Source organism: Schistocerca nitens, chromosome 10 (genome assembly GCF_023898315.1).
Source record: "Schistocerca nitens isolate TAMUIC-IGC-003100 chromosome 10, iqSchNite1.1, whole genome shotgun sequence".
Lineage (NCBI taxonomy): Eukaryota > Metazoa > Arthropoda > Insecta > Orthoptera > Acrididae > Schistocerca > Schistocerca nitens.
The window spans coordinates 156,274,885-156,294,558 of record NC_064623.1 but is presented as its reverse complement, the minus strand read 5'-3'; the positions used below and the strand labels follow the sequence as shown (position 1 = coordinate 156,294,558).

General features: G+C 46.1%; 1 protein-coding gene across 1 annotated transcript in view; it reads right to left on the bottom strand.

Annotated features, from left to right (window-relative positions):
• LOC126209958 (ankyrin repeat domain-containing protein 49-like) overlaps window positions 1–19,674 on the bottom strand; it is a 66,765-nt gene that overhangs the window by 28,767 nt on the left and 18,324 nt on the right. The window contains exon 2 of the mRNA XM_049939071.1: window positions 13,307–13,533. Within this exon, the coding sequence (XP_049795028.1) occupies window positions 13,307–13,533 (227 nt within the window). The remainder of the gene's footprint in view (window positions 1–13,306; window positions 13,534–19,674) is intronic.

Here is a 19,674-nt window from a genome sequence, read left to right as displayed (position 1 = left end):
ATGAGGGAAAACAAAGCGGTCATGGGGACGCAGCTTTGTTTCCTGAAGACAGAAGATGACCGGCGAGTAGGATCGTAAGAGGATCGACAATTCATCCCGATTGGCTCGAATGCCGCGGATATTCCAGTGGATAATGGACATAGGGTGAACAGAAAATGGAGGATTGTGACCAAGGGTGCTGTCAACTCAACGACTGCTCAGCTTGCGACCGACAGCATGGAATGGCATTCAGCCGAAGGCAGAAGATCCTGATCCATAGGTTGGTCAGGAGCAGCTCCTGCCACCAGTGACCCACCGGTTGACCGGCCACCAGCAGTGCGCCTCGGCGACACAGAAGACGGCCGAGGGCGATTTCCGCCAGGTGGCGCTGTGGATGGGACACGCCTTGGCGGAGAAGGAGAGGAACTGGGTTTCTTTGTAGCCTTCTTGGAAGTATGAGGTTTAGATGAAGGAGGAACCGATGGTGGTGAAGTTGATGTACGTAAAAACTCTTCACGAGTATGCTCTTTCTTCAAAGACTTGGTGTCTGACTTGTGGGCTCGAGATTTAGCAGAACCTGACGAAGGGTGAGCCATAGAGTGGGCAGGCGAAAGTGGTGAAGTTGAACGGGCGATCTTTGCGCTGGCCGATCAGACGACCGTGGCACTAAAGGTGAGGTCGCAAGTCTGCGTGGCCGCCTCCTTTGTTGGCCGAGGAGAAGCAAGGACAGTGCTGTATTTGCCTGTCTGAGGCACGGTGGGCTGTCGACTGGCGAATAATTTTCGAGCAGCAAAGGTCGACACCTTTTCCTTCACTCTTATTTCCTGGATGAGCTTTTCGTCCTTAAAAACTGGGCAATCTCTAGAGGAAGCAGCGTGATCACCCATACAGTTGATGCAGCGAGGGGATGGAGGTGGACAACCACCCTCATGGGCATCCTTGCCACACGTAACACATTTGGCCGGATTGGAACAGGACTGGCTGGTGTGATTGAACCGCTGACATCGATAGCAACGCGTAGGGTTTGGGACGTAAGGGCGAACGGAAATTATCTCATAGCCTGCTTTGATTTTTGATGGGAGTTGAACTTTGTCGAAAGTCAAGAAGACAGTGCGGGTTGGAATGATCTTCGTGTCAACCCTTTTCGTAACTCTATGAACAGCCGTTACGCCCTGGTCAGACAGGTAGTGCTGAATTTCTTCGTCAGACAATCCATCGAGGGAGCGTGTATAAACGACTCCACGCGAGGAATTTAAGGTACGGTGCAGTTCCACCCGGACAGGGAAGGTGTGGAGCAGAGAAGTACGCAGCAATTTTTGTGCCTGGAGGGCACTGTGTGTTTCTAGCAACAGGGTGCCATTCCGTAATCTGGAACAAGACTTTACAGGACCTGCAATTGCGTCGACACCTTTCTGAATAATGAAAGGGTTGACCGTGGAGAAGTCGTGACCTTCATCAGACCGAGAAACAACAAGGAACTGTGGCAACGATGGAAGAACTGTCTGTGGCTGAGACTCAGTGAACTTACGTTTGTGGGCAGACATAGTGGAAGGTGAGGAAACCATTGCGGAAGAATCCCCCATGATTACCGGCGTCTCCGATGGCGCGCTCCTCCCTTGTGGGGGCCCTCACTGAGGGCACACCCGCCTTAGGTGATTGTTCACACATCAGGTCACACCTCCCGACAAACGGACGGAGGGACCAATCGGCACTTTCGGAAGGTATCAGCTCGGGTAATCACCCCTCCCTGGGCCTGGCCGTTACCAGGGGGTACGTACGTGTCCTACCTGTCTACCCGGGGCGGGGAATTACGCGTTACCCCGTCACCGGCTACGCATGGGAGTGCGTGGGTCGGCCTTCAGACACGCACAGGGAGGAAAAAAGAGAAAGGGAAAGGAAAGAAGAGGGGGTCTCAAACGCCGCAGCAGAGAAAAGGGCAAAGAGAAGAGGGAAGGAAAAGAGAAGGACGAGGACTGGCAAGCGTAGAAGGCAAGGAATTTGGAACAGTTTCGAGCGTCCGTCTCCGGACGTAGGCACAAACTATACTCCCATAGGGGGAGAAAGGGAAGGAAAGAGCCAGAGGTGGGGGGGGGCGAAGATGGGGAACGGGGAAGGATGCGGAAAAGGAAGGTATGCAGCCCGGAAAGGAAGGAGGGCCACATTAGCTCGGGGCCCGTGCTCGCTACACACGTGTCCACAAAAGAGTTGTGGACCCCCTGGGGGGGGGGGGGTACAGAGAGAGAAGGTGTATCCAGAAAGTGAAAGACGAACAGTGACAGCTTGGAAAGAACTGTTTAAGGGGATTGAGTGATAATGGACAGTATAATGGAGAAGAACTGTAAGTCCCCTGTGTGCCAGAGTGCCAGTAACAGAGGGGAGATCAAACTGGACTGACTGGAAGTGAGGGAAAACAAACCAATTGTGGGGAAGCAGCTTTGTTTCCTGAAGACAGAAGATGATCAGGGAGTAGGATCATGAGAGGATCGACAATTCATCCCGATCGGCTCTAATGCCGCAGATATTCCAATGGATAATTGACATAGGGTGGACAGAAAAGGGAAGAATCTTACCACAGTAGCTCTCAACTCAACAACTGCTGAGAGCCAGCTGTTGACAGCTTGGAACAGCATTCAGCCAAAGGCACAAGATCCTGAGCCATAGATTGTTCAGGGGTAGCTCCTGCCACCAGTGATCTGCCGGTCGATCAGCCACCAGCAGTGCACCTTGGCAACACGGAAGATGGCTGACGGCAGTTACCGCCAGGTGGCACTGTAAGATGAGACACACTGTGGCAGAGAAGTAGAGGAACTTTGTTTCTTATGAGCCTTCTTGGAAACAGGACATTGAGATGAGGGAGGAATCTGTTTGTGAAGTTTGTGTACGTAAAAAATTTCAGGAGTAGGCTCTTCTTTGGAACTCCGGGTGTCTGATTTTGAGGCTTGTGATTTAGCAGGAGCTGATTAAGGGTGAGCCATAGAGTGAGCAGGTGACAGTGGGGAGATTGAATGGGTGATCTTCGATCTGGCCGATTTGGCCAATCTGACAACCGTGGCACTCAAGGTGAGGTCACAAGTCTGCGTGGCTGCCTCCTTAGTAGGCCGAGGAGATGCAAGGACAGTGCTGTATTTACCTGCTGGGGGCACAGTGGGCTTTTGACTGGTGAGTAACTAATGAGCAGCAAATGTAGACACCTTTTCCTTCATTCTGATTTCCTGAATAAGTCGTTCATCTTTGAAAATGGTGCAATCTCTAGAGAAAGCAGCATGGTTGCCCATGCAGTTGATGCAACAGGCAGATGGAGGTGGTCAAGCACCCTCATGGGCATCCTTGCCATTTGTAATGCATTTGGCTGGATTGGAACACAACTGGCTGGTATGATTAAACTGCTGACACCGATAGCAATGTGTAGGGTTGGGGATGTAAGGGCGAACTGAAATTATGTCTTAGCCCGCTTTAATGTTCGATGGAAGTTGAACTATGTCAAATGTCAAGAAGATAGTACAGGAAGATATCAAGTCCTTCTCAATCCTTTTCATGATTATGTACAGCCATTATGCCCTGGTCAGACAGGTAGTTTTGAATTTCCTCGGTGGACAATCCATCAACTGAACGTGTCTAAACCAGCCCGCATGATGAATTTAAGGTGCAGTGCGCTTCCACCCTGACAGGGAAGGTGTGTTGCAGTGGAGTTCTCAGCAATTTTTGTGCTTGGAGGACACTGACTGTTTCTAACAACAAGGTGCCATTTCGTAATCGGGAATAAGACTTTACAGGACCTGCAATTGTGTTGATACCTTTCTGAATAATGAAAGGGTTGACTGTGGAGAAGTATTGACCTTCATCTGACCAAGAAACAACAAGGAACTGTGGCACTGATGGAGGAATTGTCCATGACTGAGACTAATCTAACTTTCACTTGTGAGTAGAAATTGTAGGCGTAGCGAGAACCATTGCAAATGTATACCCCATGATTATCGGCATCTCTGAAGGTGCGCTCCTTCCTCATGGGGGCCCTTTATGAGGGCACTCCCACCTTAGGTGATTGTCCACACCTCAGGTCGCACCTCCCGAGAAATGGATGGAGGGACAAATTGGCACGTTCAGAAGGTACCAGCTTGGGTAATTACCCCTCACTGGGCCTGGCCATTACCAGAGGTATGTATGTGTCCTACCCTTTCTACCTGGGGCGGGGAATTACATGTTACCCCGTCACTGGCTACAAGTGGGAACGCATGGGTTGACCTTGCGACACACACAGGGAGGAAAGAAAGAGAAAGGGAGGAACAAAGAAAAGGAAAGAAGAGAGGTCTCAAATGCCACAGTGTAAAGAGAAGAGGCAAGGAAAAGAAGGACAAAGGGAGGACAGAAACTTTCCAGCATAGAGAGCAAAGGACAGAGACTATGTCTTACAGTTACAAGTATCCATCTCCGGATGTAGGCATGAAACATATTCCCAAAGAGGGGAAGAGGAAAGGAAGAGGCGGAGGTGAGGTGAGGGTGGGGGGGGAGGGGGGGGGGAAGGATGTGGGAAAGGTATGCATCCGGGAAAGGAAAGAGAGCTGCACCAGCTCAGGGACCAGTGCTTGCCATGCACATATCCACAAAATAATTGTGGACCCCCTGGGGGAGAGGGGGGGGGGGGGGGCTGCTGTTGCTCACAACTGGCAACCATGCCCACAACTGTCAACCATGCCACACACAACAGGGTTTATTACTGCCGGGAGCTCAGGACACCACTACTACAGACATTGCTGTCTCCATTTGGCACCAATGCAGTGAATGACAGGGGTTGCAGCCAATACTTGACTATTTAGCTCCATATATCACATACTGAAAAATGTACTCATGTTCATTTGCCTCAGCAGTACCTAGCCTGGTGCATGACCTCTGAGTAGCTAGTAACCATCTGGAGTTACATTAGGCTGCACTGACCGCTCCCTGGTCACTCATTTCGAGTATAATCCTGACCAGCACTGATTCTGGACCGACTTATTTAAATGGACATCTGACTTGCAGACCTAGGATTTGTGCTAAGGCCTACTGTATTAGGACTTCAAGATCTTTTCCAACAGTTACCTACTAACATCCTCTCTTCCAGTAATTCACCTCACTGCTGTACAATAACCAGTAACGTTATCTTTTCTTGTAACTATATCCAGAATAACCAAGTTATTGTTTCCAGACTACTTGAACACCACTATCTGTATGAACCAAATCCCAGTACATAATTGGCGAAAAGGAAGGGGTGGAGTGGAGAGGGGAGGGGAGGGGGAGATTGATAGAGGAGAATGAATGGGCAAGAGGCTGTTGGGGATTAGGTAAAGGGAATGAAGTAATCCGACAAATCAGAGGTTGTCATAATGAGAAATGCTCTTATTGAAACTGGTATGCCACTACCATCCTCTCATCTGAAAATTGGCTTTCTCGGCCAATGATATGGGAGTTAGCACTTATCTGTTTTCTAAACACTTTACTGACATGGATAGTAGTGTTTGCTTCTGCCCATTAATCTAAAACTTAACTGACTTCTCATCCCTGAAGGTTTTCCTCCATGATTTATAAATCAGTATGTCTGAGTGAATGAGTCAAGTCTTATGTGGAATTAAATTCTCTTGATTATGTTCACTTGCATTAAACATTTTGAGAGGAGAAAATCACACAGAATTCTGTGAACACACATGGATTGAAGAACACACCTTCATGAAAAGAATCTAACTTCCTTATACAGACACCAGGAAAGGAGTTAACCCTCCAGAGGACACAGCATTTTTCATAACACGAGTGGGAAACACACAGTGCAATTTCCTTTGTCTTCAGGAGTTTTCTTTTTGGATTTCTCTCGCTGCTCCTTGGGTTTCCCTGGCTGGGAGGGCTTCACTGGCTCAGTCTCCGTGACTGAAGATGAGCGTGAAGCCCTACGACCAGCTGCTTTTGGGCTCTTCAACCACTGGCAAGTGTCATCTTTCCCACTAGAAGAAACCTGGAAAGAGAGTGGCCCCAAGGGACCCATTACTAGCGAGAGAAGCCGAAGAGGACTTACGTTTCCCCGGCTTAGAAGTGGGGACAGATGTCCCCGATGGTTTGGGGTGTGTTCCTCCCGAAGTAGGTGTTGCAGGGCCAACAGGGAAGGATATAGGGCTTTACATCACACCTGTAGACCATCACCTTGACCTTCTCGGGCAATGTATCACCCTCAAAGGCCAAGACGACGGCACCAGTGGCAACCCGATTATCCTTCGGATTCTGGTGGACACACTGGACATAATGTACACCTCACCGCTCTAAATTAGTTTGCAGCTCATCATTGGACTGCAAAAGAAGATCTCTGGGAAGTCTGATACCCTGGACCATATTTAAGCTCTTATGGGGCATGGTGGTTACAGAAACATCCCCAGCTTGTCACAAGCAAGTAACACCCGTGACTGGGCAGAGGATGCTGTTTTGATCAAGACTGACCCAGATCTCATTTTGGACAAGCCCCCCACCTCTCTGAACTTGTCCTCTGAATGCTCAACAAAAAACTGAGGCTTCATCATCATGAAAGATTACCCATCAGCTCTCGAACATACAAGGTACCAGGGCAAATAAGATCTGATGCCATACTTAGCCTGATGTTCCATAGTGTGGCTAGGAAGGGGAATGGTTTGGGGTCATACTTCTGTGCGTTGAATTGGGCTCGTGATTGCTTAGGGACTGCTGGTGTTTCACCACCAGCAAGAGATGATGGGCTATGCTTCATCGCATGTCATCTGCCCTGATGCTACCCACTCCGACCAGAGGCCATCCCCACAGGTGCCCCCAGCTGCAGCAAAGGCCACCTGGCAGGATGGCCATTGCTGGGAGTCCCAATGTCCAAGGAGGATGGACATCTATCCCTTGGAATACATGGGGAGTTAACAGCACAGGCATCATCAGAGCGATCCCTGTGTGGTCAGAGGGCTACAACCAACAGGGTATATGGCGGCCCCACCACAACGGACTGGCTACCGTGATGGATATGAGGTGCAAAGAAGTCCATAGTCATTGTCAAAACAGAAGTCAACACTGCATGGTACATGGTGGAAAACGCACCCACGAAGGTGTCCCCACCCAAGAGATGGAGAATGGGCAGGACTGCAATGTGACGACAAGAAAGTGGGCTACAGATCTCAATACGTGATGGACATTATGCACCTTGTAAGGCACCCTTCCCCAATTGTCTCGCTCTTCGGGAAAAGTTTGAAGAATGGAGGTCAAACCCTACAGGGGACCATCACAAAAAGGCCAAAATGTTCGAAACTCCTTTTAGTCACCTCATACGACAGGCAGGAATACCTCAGTCCTATTCTAACCCCTGGACCCTCAGGCGGGCGGGAGGGAGATCAGAGAAAGTATCATAATTGATACTAAAATGGGTAGGGGAACCATCATTAATAAAGCACAGATTATGGCCCACAAGAAACATCAGCAAGTGAGACAATAGGCAACCTCGGGGGCACGCAGACTGAGCCAGAAAAACAATCGCCAAAAACACTTCTTGAGTGGCAGGACATACTGCTTCACATCATAGCGATTAACTGAAACCTTGATCTTTTTGAGGAAGGTATTCCCTCAAGTACCAGTATAAAGGCACCAGTCTCAACACTGTCCTTACCATATTACTGTGTTTCTGAAAACACATTTTGCACAAAAAGGAATGGCTTGCAGCAGTGACCATATCCGCATCAGTTCTATTGCAGGCCAGCTAGCCTGTCCTCCCTCCCAGGTTGTAGCCAGGAAAAGAAAGGCTACAGGGTCATAAGAAGCAGCTTTAAATAATCCAATGCCAACTAAAGAGACAGCTGGAGGCGCTTAATTTCATATGCAAAGTATCTGCTCTGATACCACCTAGTCTGATCAGGTGATCTCCCCATGGGCACCACCCAGCCACAGCAAGGGCCTTATGGCACAGTGGCTGTTGCCAAGAGTTCCAACACTCCAGAATGATAAGCAACCACTCCTAGGCATGCATAGGGAGGCAAAAGCTCAGGTATAGGAAGTGAGATTGCTGTGTTGTCAGGGAGCTCAGCCAGATTGGTACAGAACAGCCCCACCGCACATACTGTGTACATGTGTTGGTGTCCTAGCAGGACGGACATGGGTAGGGGAGAGGGTGGCTACAGCAGCAGAGGAGGAGGAGGAGGAGGAGGAGGAGGAATCTACACCTGCATGCTAGGGAGGAACTCCTTACCAAATGTCTCATGCTATGGAGACAATTTGCAAACTCCAAAAGAGGACCAAAAATTCAAAAAGGAATGGTGGGAAAGGAATGGCAAGGGGCACAAAACTGGAAGAAATACAAGCAACCAGGTGGATGTACATTTGAATACAATGTTCAAGCCACTACAGATTTGTTGGGTTATAGTGGGCGAGTATCATTGGTCTTCAATGCAACCTCCTTTTACAGTGTTTACTGTTTGTCCTATACACTTTTTACCACACACAAGGAATTTCATACAGCACTGCCTTTCTTAAAGGAAAGTGAAGGACGATTTGCTTTTACAGAAGGTAGGTATATACAGAATTCCTTAACAGTGGAAATCCAAATCTGCAGAGCTGAACAGTGTATTTTCACTGGATTATGGGAAAGTTAAGATACTGGCCACAGTCTCAGCCCTCTGGGATTCTGTGGTCAATGAAATAGTGTAAATAAAATTAGCAGACTATCTACTCAACTGAGATGGGGGCTTACAGTTTGATAAATCATGTAAACCCCTCATTTTACATCTGTGCTCTCATAGAAAATTTTGCTCTAGGTCTTGTCTGTGTCATTCCAACATATGCCACCCCTAATAATCAACCAAATACTTCATAAGCTCTGCGTATTCACTGACTAACTCGCTTATTTTACTGTTATGGCTGTAACATTTTATCTATGGTTGACACTTTTGTTACACTGTGCAAGCTGCGTTAAAAATTCTACAAGAAACGCACACTGGGAATGGTCATATCTCAGTGTATGAGTTAATAATATTCTAGATACACTCTCCTCCTCTCTCCCCCCCCCCCCCCCCCCCCCCCACACACACACACACACACAAAATGTGATGGAAATTTGAGCTGCAAGATAAATTTAAGAAATTCATCTGTTTTAACAACAAATTTGTCTTTAGAAGACAGAAGACAACTACCTTATGAGAAATTTAGCTTTGACACTTTTTAGAGTCCACCTAATTAACTAGATTTGGTTTCTTCACAGGAATGCAGTTGTAGAAAGAACTGATGTAGCACAGTATGAACGAGCTATCTGATTGATAAAAGACTGTACTACAATCACATCAAAGGTTTGATGTTTCCAGGAACCTTACCCACATATAAGAAAAGTAAGCATTAGTCATTTAGAAGCTCCCAAAACTTACATTAAAACAGTAATTATTTTAATAGCTATGGTGGTGGTGGTGGTGGTGGTGGTGGTGGTGGTGGTGGTAGGATTAGTAGTGTGGCAGTTATCAACTGCATGAGTCAACCGCCTCATCTTTGAGAATGAACTTCTTTGAAAACTGTTGATCTCAGTGTGTTCCAAACTCTGTATTCGATTCGAAGTGTTTGTACCGACATGATCAAAATAAAGTTAATTCATTATAAACGAGCAAATACTTAATGTTGGGTTCGATATAACCGCACATAACACCAGGACTCCGACACTGGTGACCCCGACGCTCACGAACACTGCTTACGATGCCAGAAATGTGTACTAGAAACATCGCCATGGATAAACAATGCAGCAACCCTTTGTCGGATTTCTACGTCCATCGACTTTGCATCACGCCGCATCTGGATGCAGTGTATAAGAAGTGTAATTAGTATGTAAATTCCTGACTCGTGTGAATCGTGCTTTTTGGTAACTTCCGTCACCTTCTCACACATCGACAATGCGACAGAGGGGCACAAGTCGTCCGTTGAAACCCGCTCTATGTGTCGGTAATTTCACTTCTGGACCGTGCAGTGCTCCTTCGCTGATTAATTTGGACAATTTTGACTTGCTTTTGTGTAATGAGTTAACTTTGTGCAGTGCTTCGACATCGGACAATCATGCCAAACAATGGATTGCAACAAACGGGGACTATGTTGCAAATCCCAGTTCACACGAACTCTGGACTACGGCTAAATCGCATGCCTGGTCGAATCCACAAACGCCCGTCACAGCTACCGCATCTTCCACACCGCGTGAAAATTCGTTCGACGCGGTTTCCGCACAGCCCGTCTTCCAGAGTTCGAATGTTCGCGCCAACTTTTTCGCCGCTTCTCCGCGCTTGTCCCTCATTTGCAGCATTCAACTACCAACATTTCTCTCGGAGCAACTTCCAATGTGGTTTATGGCCGCGGAGTATATATTCTCCTCTTAAGGCATCACTGGCGAAAGTGAAAAATACCTCTTACTCTTCAGGCACCTAGAGAACTATCATTATATAATTACAGAAATTATCTGTGGCAATTTGAGTGACAAGTACACCAGAGCGAAAGCCCCTTTAATTCAGTGCCTGTCACCAACATCACAGGAACAATTTCATCAACGACAGCCTACCGATCAACGACAATGCACCAATCACACCGACGATAATGCCGGCTGTTTCTCAGTGCAACACTGGACGTGCCACACCTCCCTCTACACAGCACCCGAGCTGCGCCGACTGCTCGACTGCTATCGATAGCGACGTCATGGCCGCCGCCTGCTGTCTCACTGACCTCGACCCAGTCAAAACAAACAGCTGCGTGACATACTATCCTGCCACGGCTACCGCACCCGCATCTTGTCAACAACTCGCCAACACTACGCACGCTTACCGCCCGGCCTTTCACTACTCAATCGTGCCCGCAACTTGTTACCCACCCCCAGAAGACTATTTCATCCGTATCAATGCTTCATACAGCAGTGAACATGTTCTCACTCCACCGCCACCAAGTACCGAGTTTCAAATTCGTGATTGCACACAGGACCTCTTCTACTCTGTTACATCAATACTATTCTGCCGACCTTGTCTTGTATGCCAGGTTACCCTTTGATAGAGACAGATTCTGATTTCGACCCCATCTTAGTGATACACAGCAGACCACTTCACGACATACATTTTCGCCTGAACTGCAACAGCTACGTGAGCAAATTGTGACATACAACTTGTTGGTGCAAGACCAGTTACATATGCTGCAGCCGACACCGACCGAGCACGACATGCAACGAGATGCTCCTGTCGTCGTTCCACCTCCGACTGCTGACGATCCTTCGCCGTTACTACCAGCTACAACTAATACACTGACGATCACGCTACATGGATCTATGTCCCAGATGTCAACCGCCATCTGCACGCCACCTCAAGAGGAAATTCTACGTTACTGATGTGATACAAGCAACTTATTCACGCCGCTGCCTCCTTTCCTTGGTAGTTCCGGACACTTCGTTTCTGTACCACGGCATAACCAGCCGCATTCCAGTGCCGCTTGCTTTGCCGCCCTCTTCACTACCTCGGCAATGTACGACCAACACATCTGCCGTTTCAGCTTCGACAAGTGAGCATCTTTCCGCTCCGACACACGACCGTGCAGGAGTATCACACGAGCAGCTTGCAGCCTTACGACTCGATCGCAGCACCAACAGGGACAGCACATACCCAGCTCCAGTTCCTTCGAACTGTGTCGCCTCTGCCACGGTCCAGTAGTTCATCCGTGGATTCGACTTCTTCACGTTCATATTACGTCTTATCGCCTTACTGCTCCGACCACATCTGCCTTCCACCACCTCTTGCCGTCGCCATGCCTCGTGCACAGGGCTCACAGCCACGCCCTCCAACCTTCGATCACAGCTGTTTCGCACACCAAAACACCGACACTGTCAACTCCACTCGGAACATCCTGCCATCTACTGCTGTAACACACTCACCGTCCACGGACTGAGGCACTGTTAGCAACCTGATTGACCTTCGGATCCTGATGAACGCACCAGACGAAATGAACACCTCTACGCTCTAAGTTGGCGCACAGCTCGTCATCAGACTGTAAAAGTAGGTCCCTATGGAAAATAACACCCTGGACTTTTATGTGGTGTGATGGTAACGTTAACATCCCCCAACTTGTCACAAGCAAGTGACCTGCGTGACTGGGCGGAGGATGCCGTTTTTATCAAAACGGACCCAGAGCGCATTTTGGACAAGCCCTCCACCTCCCCAAACTTGTCCTCTAAATGCTCTACAAAGAACTGAGGCTTCACAGATACGAAGGATTCCCCATCAGCTCTGGTACAAACGAGATACCTGGGCGAATACATGTCTGTCATTCATTGCCTTTCGTTCCTCCCATGGTGTGGCCACGGATGGGAACGATTTGGGGTCATAAACGTTAGCTTTAAAATGAGCCCTCGAACGCTTAGAGACTGCTGGTGGCTGGCCACCAGCAAGAGATGATTTGCCACGCTTCATAGCGTGTCATCCACCCTGATGCCACCTACTCTGACCAAGGGCCCTCCCCATGGGCGCCACCCAGCCACAGCAAGGGCCACCTGGCAGGATGGCCATTGCTGGGAGTCCTGATGTCCCAGGGAGATGGGCATCTACTCCTTGGCATACATGGAGAGTAAATGGCGCAGGCATCAGAGCGATCCCTGTGTTGTGAGGGGGCTACAACCAACAGGGTACATGGCGGCCCCACCACAACGGACTGGCTACCGTGCTGGATCTTAGGTGCAAAAATGTCCAAGGTCGTCATCGCAGCTAAAAGCAACACTGCACAGTGCAGCGTGGTAATCACACCTAGGGACGTATCCTCGCCCAAGAGATGGAGAACGAGCGGGACACCATTGCAACAACGAGAAAGCCGGCTAAAGGTCTCAATGCATGATGGATACAGTGCACTATGTAAGGCGCCCTTCCCCAATTGGCTCGCTCTTCGGAAGAATTTAGAAAGATGGAGGTCAAACCCGAGAGGGGACCATCACATAAGGCCGAAATGTTTGAGACTCCTTTTAGTCGCCTCTTACGACAGGCAGGAATACCACGGGCCCATTCTTACCCCCAGACCTGCAGGGGGACCCACAGTAGTATGGTAGGCTGCTGCCTTTTTTGCTTTATTCAGGAATGTTTGTTATTTGTACACTGCAAGTTGCATCTGTATTAATAGTGATATCTGCCAACAATTTACAGTGATCAATATAAATAACTGAACTCTTCCACTAACCTACAAGAACATACTCATCCACACACAATAAAAAATGTTTGTCTCAAGAATTCACTACATTTATGCCCAGTTAAAAATCAAAGATGACGATTTTGGAGGACCTAACAGAGATACATTGTAATGTTAAAAGTTCACAGTGGATTACCGTGACTCAGCAGCAGTACAGCACATGCAACATGTCCTGATGCAGCTGCCTCATGCAATGGTGTCCAGCCATCGTCATCGACAGAATCTACCCTCCGTCCTTCTGCGAGCAGTTTACGGACAGCGTCAACATTGCCAGCACGAACTGCAGCTGACAGTGATGGTGGCCGTGAGAGATCCAGTGGCTCCAGATCACTGGATGCAGCCCGTTTCATTGGTTTGCAGTTCCTATTGAAACACAGATATATAAAAGTAATGGATGAAAACAGTGTAACTGAACCACAATATTGTACAATTATCTTTTAAATGAATTCAAACAATGGAAAGTCCAATTTGGTATGTAACAATATAATGGAAAAGATGCTACTCACTATATAGTGGAGATGCTTGGTAGCAGATTGGCACAAAAAGACTGTCAGAAAGTGAGCTCTCAGCCAATGAGATCTTTATCAAAAATAGACAAAACACACATATGCAGATGAACACAATCTCAGGCTGCTGAGGCCAGTCTCTTATGTGCCTATCTGCTACTCTGCATCTCTGCTATATGGTGAGTAGCAATTATTCTTTCCATAATATTGCTATAAATGATTTCAGCCACCTAAAGTTACTTTGAAATCTGTAACAGAACCGCATACTTCTAAATTGCAAAACTATTAATCTTGGTGCATGAAAAAACTATGAATAAATAAAGGCAAAGCAAAAATTACAATACCTGTGTGACAAACTTGAATTCAAAATGCAAATCACAAAAATGTATAGGTCTATATTTTAAAGTCAGAAACAGTAGTAAAAAATAAGCTGGTTGTTAAAGCAGTCTCTCTATTCAGGAGCTATCATGAAGCAGGAGAGGACAGGAAATAACATGGAAATACAAAGAGTGAATAATTATATCTGGCTACACCAGGCAGAGAACAATTAACCTACAAATCCAGGTTAATCACTATCCCATTCCACTCACAGCTGCAATAAAACAGATATTGTACACATCTACAGGAAATGAAGGCAGCAACATCAGGAATAGGGTCAAAGACAAGTAACTCACCAACTTACAGGCTGACCAGACACTTGATAGAATTATTTCTGAATCCACTAATTGGTAACACTGTTCATAAAATGTTTCAGTTTATGAGAAGGACATGCTTGACAAAAATGACATATTAGCCAGTTGATATCTGAATTTGTTTTTAGCTCACAAAACAGAGCCAGAAAAATATGGAACTCATCCATCATGTTTTCACCACAACTTATTTTCAGATCAGAGAGATCAGGGATGGGCTGCAATTCAGCAAAAAGCTGACAACATTACTGTCAATCTGAGGGATTGCCAACTGTCTGTCTGGATCCTCAAGATTTCAATGTGTGTGCTGAAAACACCTCTGTAGACAGGAAGGCTCTAAAAGAATTTCTGCAACATATTAATGCCATCTATAAGAACAGTAATTACAAGAATATGTGAGGGCCATTCAGAAAGTAGAGAACATTTAGTTTCGACACATGACTGGCCTCTCACCATTCCCGCAGACTTACTGCCGACCTAGTACTCGTCGTCAGTTTGGTGGAAGCTAAGATCCATTACAGTTTATTACTGGTTAGCTGTGCAACTTTGACAAATTTGGTGTTCCTGCTAAGTGTTAGATACACAGTGTTAACTTTTCAAACATGAAAAATTTGTAGATGGTAACTGAGGTTTATAGTAATGTGGCGAATGAAGCATCGGTTTGGAAGTGATGTATCATGTTTAATGTCAGACAGAAGAATGCTCATGATGAAGATCACTCAGGCCAGCCCTCAGTGGTGATTGACCAACTCAGAGCAAGGACTGAAACCAAAATCCACGCTGACAGGCATTTCAATTAGCTGACTGCAGCAGCCTATCATCAGTTGCTGGAACGACTTCACTGCACCATTAAAAACAAGCGATGTGGAATACTAACCAGTGTAGTTTCCTCCCTCACGATAATACGTGTCCATGTGCAGAGGGAGTGACACAGGACTTGCTTCAGCAGTTTTGGTGGAAAATGTTTCAACAGACTGAGCCCCAAGTAATTATCACTTATTTCCCAAACTGAAAGATTTTTTGTGTGGACATACTACTGAAGTTACTATGAACTTAAAGAAGTTGATATTCATTCATCAAGCTGGTGGCAACTGAGAATGCAGAAGGTACAAGAAGTGCCTATATCTGAAGAGTGAGTGTGTAGAAATGTAGCTACAGTATCAAATTGTATGTAAAATACAGTTATCTTTAATTGTATCAAATAAATATTCTGGAGGAAAAAGAACATTCCTTAGTTTCTGAATGACACTCATTTAATTCATCATAGGCATGTAGGGAGCCAAATGGATACCAGGCAAGCTTCCCGAGTATTTGCCTTGCACTGCATAGTCTTCCATGGTGGTGACTGAATATCCTCAGTTCTTGTGGAACCATAATGAAGAACACAGAACAAGAAAAACTGAGGGCATGTTGAGACCTCAGACATCCAAACATCACATTTGGGGCTGATGGAAGCTGTTTCCACAATAGGCAGGTGAGAGACTGAAAATGTCATGGAAAAGTTGGACAAGGTCAAGATTAAACCCTTGCTTGTGGCTCAGAGGAGAAAAGATTTTGAAGAACAAAATCAATATGAAGGCAAAGAACGGCTTCCTAAGCATAAATAATGGTAATTTAAGACCTCCAGAAAAAGACTGTCTCAGAGTGATGTGGGTACCCTGAACCCTTCCCCCTGTAAGACAGGAAACAAAAAACATGGGAGGAATCTAATACTCCCACTTCTCAAGACAACCATATTCAGAAAAAGCTGAAGGAAGAAACAGGTAAACATACCAACAGTACTGCAGTCTGTTTTCAGGATGGTAATTATCCAGCAGGTTTAGCCACTGTCCAATATGACTTTACAACAAATGGAGCTTGTTCAGATGGTTCTCTTTGAGAAGATTTGGGAGAGACTAGCACAGGCCCTGTAATATTATTGGATTTCAGATACTTTGCATATGATATATTTGTCATAAAAGACAAGGGCAGCCAATGAGCTGTAGTTCATAAAGATGCTAAGCATCACAGCACTAGAGTAAAGAGACGAAATATTTTTTTAATGTGGGCCTATACAAAGACACGTGTCCAGCATTTACATACTATAAACAAACACTATCAACCACTGGGCACAGATATTTAAAATCATTGCCACAGCACTAAAGCATTTATTGGTGGCCAATTACTCCTACTCCATTGATGAATTTCTCAGTAGAACCAACTGATTTGTGAATACAGGGTGTTACAAAAAGGTACGGCTAAACTTTCAGGAAGCACTCCTCACACACAAAGATAAGATGTTATGTGGTCATGTGTCCAGAAATGCTTAATTTCCATGTTAGAGCTCCTTTTAGTTTCATCAGTATGTACTGTACTTCCTCGATTCACTGCCAGTTGGCCCAATTGAAGGAAGGTAATGTTGACTTCGGTGCTTGTGTTGACATGCGACTCATTGCTCTACAGTACTAGCATCAAGCACATCAGTACGTAGCATCAACAGGTTAGTGTTCATCACGAACGTGGTTTTGCAGTCAGTGCAATGTTTACAAATGCGGAGTTAGCAGATGCCCATTTGATGTACGGCTTATCACGGGGCAATAGCCATGGCGCAGTACGTTTGTATCGAGACAAATTTCCAGATGAAGGTGTCCCGACAGGAAGACGTTCGAAGCAATTGATTGGCATCTTAGGGAGCACGGAACATTCCAGCCTATGACTCATGACTGGGGAAGACCTAGAACGACGGGACACCTGCAATGGATGAGGCAATTCTTCGTGCAGTTGACGAAAACCCTAATGTCAGTGTCAGAGAAGTTGCTGCTGTACAAGGTAACGTTGACCACGTCACTGTATGGAGAGTGCTATGGGAGAACCAGTTGTTTCCGTACCATGTACAGTGTGTGCAGGCACTATCAGCAGCTGATTGGCCTCCAGGGTTACACTTCTGCGAATGGTTCATCCAACAATGTTTCAATCCTCATTTCAGTGCTAATGTTCTCTTTACGGATGAGGCTTCATTCCAACATGATCAGATAGTAAATTTTCACAATCAACATGTGTGGGCTAACAAGAATCTGCACGCAATTGTGCAATCACGTCATCAACACAGATTTTCTGTGAATGTTTGGGCAGGCATTGTTGGTGATGTCTTGATTGGGCCCCATGTTCTTCCACCAACACTCAATGGAGCACGTTATCATGATTTCATACGAGATACTCTACCTGTGCTGCTAGAACATGTGCCTTTACAAGTACGACACAACATGTGGTTCATGCACGATGGAGCTCCTGCACATTTCAGTCTAAGTGTTCGTACGCTTCCCAACAACAGATTCGGTGACCGATGGATTGGCAGAGGCGGACCAATTCCATGGCCACCACGCTCTCTTGACTTTGAATTATGGGGGCATTTGAAAGCTCTTGTCTACGCAACCCCGGCACCAAATGTAGGGACTCTTCATGCTTGTATTGTGGACAGCTGTGCTACAATACGCCATTCTCCAGGGCTGCATCAGCGCATCAGGGATTCCATGCGACGGAGGGTGGATGCATGTATCCTTGCTAACAGAGGACATTTTGAACATTTCCTATAACAAAGTGTTTGAAGTCATGCTGGTACGTTCTGTTGCTGTGTGTTTCCATTCCATGATTAATGTGATTTGAAGAGAAGTAATAAAATGAGTTCTAACATGGAAAGTAAGCATTTCCGGACACATGTCCACATAACATATTTCCTTTCTTTGTGTGTGAGGAATGTTTCCTGAAAGTTTGGCCATACCTTTTTGTAACACCCTATATATATATATATATATATATATATATATATATATATATATATATATATATATATATATATATATATACACACACAAAAAAACAAAGATGCTGTAGCTTACCAAACAAGAAAGCATTGGTATGTTGAGATAGACAAACAAAAACAAACAAACAAACAAACAAACACACACACACACACACACACACACACACACACGTGTAAAGAGTATGGGCAGAGATGTCAGTCGAGGCAGAAGTACAGAGGCAAAGATGATGTTGAATGACGGGTGAGGTATGAGTGGCGGCAACTTGAAATTAGCGGAGGTTGAGGCCTGGTGGGTAACGGGAAGAGAGGAGATATTGAAGGGCAAGTTCCCATCTCCGGAGTTCTGATAGGTTGGGGTCAGTGGGAAGCATCCAGATAACCCGGACGGTGTAACACTGTGCCAAGATGTGCTGGCTGTGCAGCAAGGCATGTTTAGCCACAGGGTGATCCTCATTACCAACAAACATTGTCTGCCTGTGTCCGTTCATGCAAATGGACAGTTTGTTGCTGGTCATTCCTACATAGAAAGCTTCACAGTGTAGGCAGGTCAGTTGGTAAATCACGTGGGTGCTTTCACACGTAGCTCTGCCTTTGATCGTGTACATCTTCTGGGTTACAGGACTGGAGTAGGTGGTGGTGGTGGTGGTGGTGGGAGGGTGCATTGGACAGGTTTTACACTGGGGGCAGTTACAAGGGTAGGAGTCAGAGGGTAGGGAAGGTGGTTTGGGGATTTCATAGGGATGAATCAAGATGTTCCAAAGGTTAAGTGGATGGCGGAAAGACACTCTTGGTGGGGTGAGGAGGATTTCATGAAGGATGGATCTCATTTCAGGGCAGGATTTGAGGAAGTCATATCACTGCTGGAGAGCCACATTCAGAGTCTCATCCAGTCCTCGAGATAAGTCAATTTATTCTAGAAATTGAAACTCCAGAACATGCATTTACATGAAAAATGGAATTTCATGTTTGTTGACGGCAGATTTTTGTTCCAGGAACTTAACCATCAGGATGAAACAGTGTGAGGAAGGAGGCATGAGGGAAAACTGTATTGGCATCAGCATACCTTCCTTCTCAGGAAGTGAGGAGACTGGTAAGTAGCTGTTCACAGTGGAATGACCAACTGCTGGCTGGTTGTGACCTTTTTTTCTTGGGCTTTGTTTTAGAGCACAGAAACAGCTGAGACCATAAGCAACCATGTCATAACATTAGAAAACTAATCAGTACAAGAAGTAAAAAGCAACTATACAATAAGACCAATGGAAGGAAAAAGCTAAATGCAAGTACTTCCTCTTGGAGAAAGGCCCACAAAATTTACTACAGAGACAGCACAGGTCCCGAACTAAAGATTAAATGCCCTTTGCCATATTACTATGCCAGATAAAATGTAAAGCATTGTTGACAGTCTACGTGTCATTTGCTAAAATGACCAACACAGATGGCAAATATGTACTGAAATATAAATAGTTAAAGAAATGGTATTTGGTCAGGAAACAGTGAACTGTCTAAGGTT